This window comes from Plectropomus leopardus, chromosome 4 (assembly GCF_008729295.1).
Source record: "Plectropomus leopardus isolate mb chromosome 4, YSFRI_Pleo_2.0, whole genome shotgun sequence".
In the NCBI taxonomy this organism is placed as follows: Eukaryota; Metazoa; Chordata; class Actinopteri; order Perciformes; family Serranidae; genus Plectropomus; species Plectropomus leopardus.
This window is the reverse complement of record NC_056466.1, coordinates 33,459,866-33,461,933: the sequence shown is the minus strand read 5'-3', so window position 1 is coordinate 33,461,933 and position 2,068 is coordinate 33,459,866. Positions and strand designations below refer to the sequence as shown.

Here is a 2,068-nt window from a genome sequence, read left to right as displayed (position 1 = left end):
TATAATCTCTGCACTCTAATGTCACTTTAAGCAGTTCAGTTGCAACTGGACTTTTACTAGCACACCTCGTAGGAATTATGGGAAATGGGACGAAGACTTTGGGAATAAAGAGACAATAATAAAGCAGTGACTGTGAATTTAAGTAAAAGAGATCATTAAAAAATGCTTGACATGCTTGTATTTTCTCCGATGCCAGAGTTGCCTGAGCGCTGCGCGTCTCTGCGCCGTGCTGTCAACAGTGAGGACCAGCTGGTGGTGCATGTGGTCCCGAGTAAATCTGCTCTGCGCACGGAGCAGCAACACAGATCAGAGCGACTGGAGCAGGACGCGCGCTCTTCACCCTGAGCGACTGTTTTTTTTCAGTTAATGGTACATGTGGATGTCTCTCTTGTCTTTTTAATTTGACAAATGGCCGAGCGCAGGAATGAATAAAACAACCGCCTTGGCGCTGCTAGGAGCTGGCAGCCGTGAGGAGTTACCGGCGCACCGGGTTTTAACGGGCTGCGTCCTGGCGCTGCTTATCATTTGGACACTTTTTGGCAACTTCACGGTGTGCGCAGCCGTTTGCCGTTTCCGGCACCTGCGCGCCAAAGTAACCAACATTTTCATCGTGTCCCTGGCTCTGTCAGACCTCCTGGTAGCCGTGCTGGTGATGCCCTGGAAAGCTGTGGCTGAGGTGGCTGGCTTCTGGCCGTTTGGGGGATTCTGTAAGACCTGGCTGGCGTGCGACATCATGTGCTCTACGGCCTCCATCCTCAACCTGTGCGTCATCAGTGTGGACCGCTACTGGGCGATCTCCAGCCCGTTCCTCTACGAGAGGAGTATGAACAAGAAGGTGGCTTCAGTCATGATCGGCGTGACCTGGACAGTCTCCGTGGTCATTTCCTTCGTCCCCGTGCAGCTGAACTGGCACCGGGCGGAGATGAGAAATCCATTTGGGGAGGATATGGCGCTTAAGCGTGGTGATGGAAGCTGTGACTCCAGCCTGAGCCGCACCTACGCCATCTCCTCATCCCTCATCAGCTTCTACATCCCCGTGGCTATCATGATTGTCACATACACGCGCATCTACCGGATAGCGCAGATGCAAATCCGGATGATATCCTCCCTGGAGCGGGCGGCGGTGCACGCGCAAAGTTGCCGCTCGGATGTACCTGAACTGTTTCCTGACCTGTGCACGGAAATCGGTGCCAGCTCATATCAGTCTCAAATCAGTCTCCATCCTGACTCTCAGCGCTCTAACCGGGAGCTCACAGTCTCCATCAGAAAAGAGACAAAAGTCCTTAAGACTCTCAGCATCATCATGGGTGTCTTTGTCTGCTGCTGGCTGCCATTCTTTGTCCTGAACTGCGCTCTGCCCTTCTGTCCAGGGCCAGAGGCCCCGGGAGCGCAGCGGGGCCCTCACTGCGTCAGCGAAAAAACCTTCGATGTGTTCGTGTGGATCGGCTGGAGCAACTCGTCCCTCAACCCGGTCATTTATGCGTTTAACGCGGACTTCAGAGACGCCTTCCTGCGCCTGTTGCGCTGCCGCGGAGGAGGCTGCTGCGCCGCGGTGAGCGCAGCGGTGGAGACGGTGATGGCGAGCAACGAGGCCGCACACATGCAGCAGGAGAGCCCGCCGAACGGGAAGCTGGTCGTCTCCTGTGCAATGAATAATACCAGGGGGAGCGAGGACAGCGGGAACACCACGGTGACTGTGTTTTATCACAGAGGGACGGCCGCGGAGCAAGTGATGGACACCGACGAGAGCAACGACAAAGACAGACTGACGCACATACCCATATAAAGTGACGGCATTTATGAAATACCATATGCGGGTCAGAGAGCAGGACAGAGAGGGTTTAGGTGTCGCACAGGGGCAGGACATAAGCACTGATACTCAGTGAATTTACTCAGAAATCTCTAAACATCCCCATGCACGAAAAACAGCTGCTTTGACAGACAAAATGCTCCACTTTAGGTGATCACACGATCCAAAATAACACCCATCATTCCCATTTATTTATTTATTTATTTATTTATTTACCATGCATATGAAAAACACATCAAGCTTGGGACAGATATGCAT

The 2,068-nt window shown here is 52.9% G+C and overlaps 1 protein-coding gene across 1 annotated transcript; it reads left to right on the top strand.

The window, feature by feature from the left end:
- Window positions 1-424: 424 nt before the first annotated feature.
- On the top strand, window positions 425-1,786 carry LOC121942003 (D(1) dopamine receptor-like). The gene has a single exon (XM_042485073.1). It carries the CDS (start codon window positions 425-427, stop codon window positions 1,784-1,786), a length of 1,362 nt encoding a protein of 453 aa, XP_042341007.1.
- The last annotated feature ends 282 nt before the right edge of the window (window positions 1,787-2,068 follow it).

Bases quoted from the DNA above. Each gene is read 5' to 3' on its own strand.
- LOC121942003 (XM_042485073.1), top strand. From the start codon at position 425: ATGAATAAAACAACCGCCTTGGCGCTGCTAGGAGCTGGCAGCCGTGAG.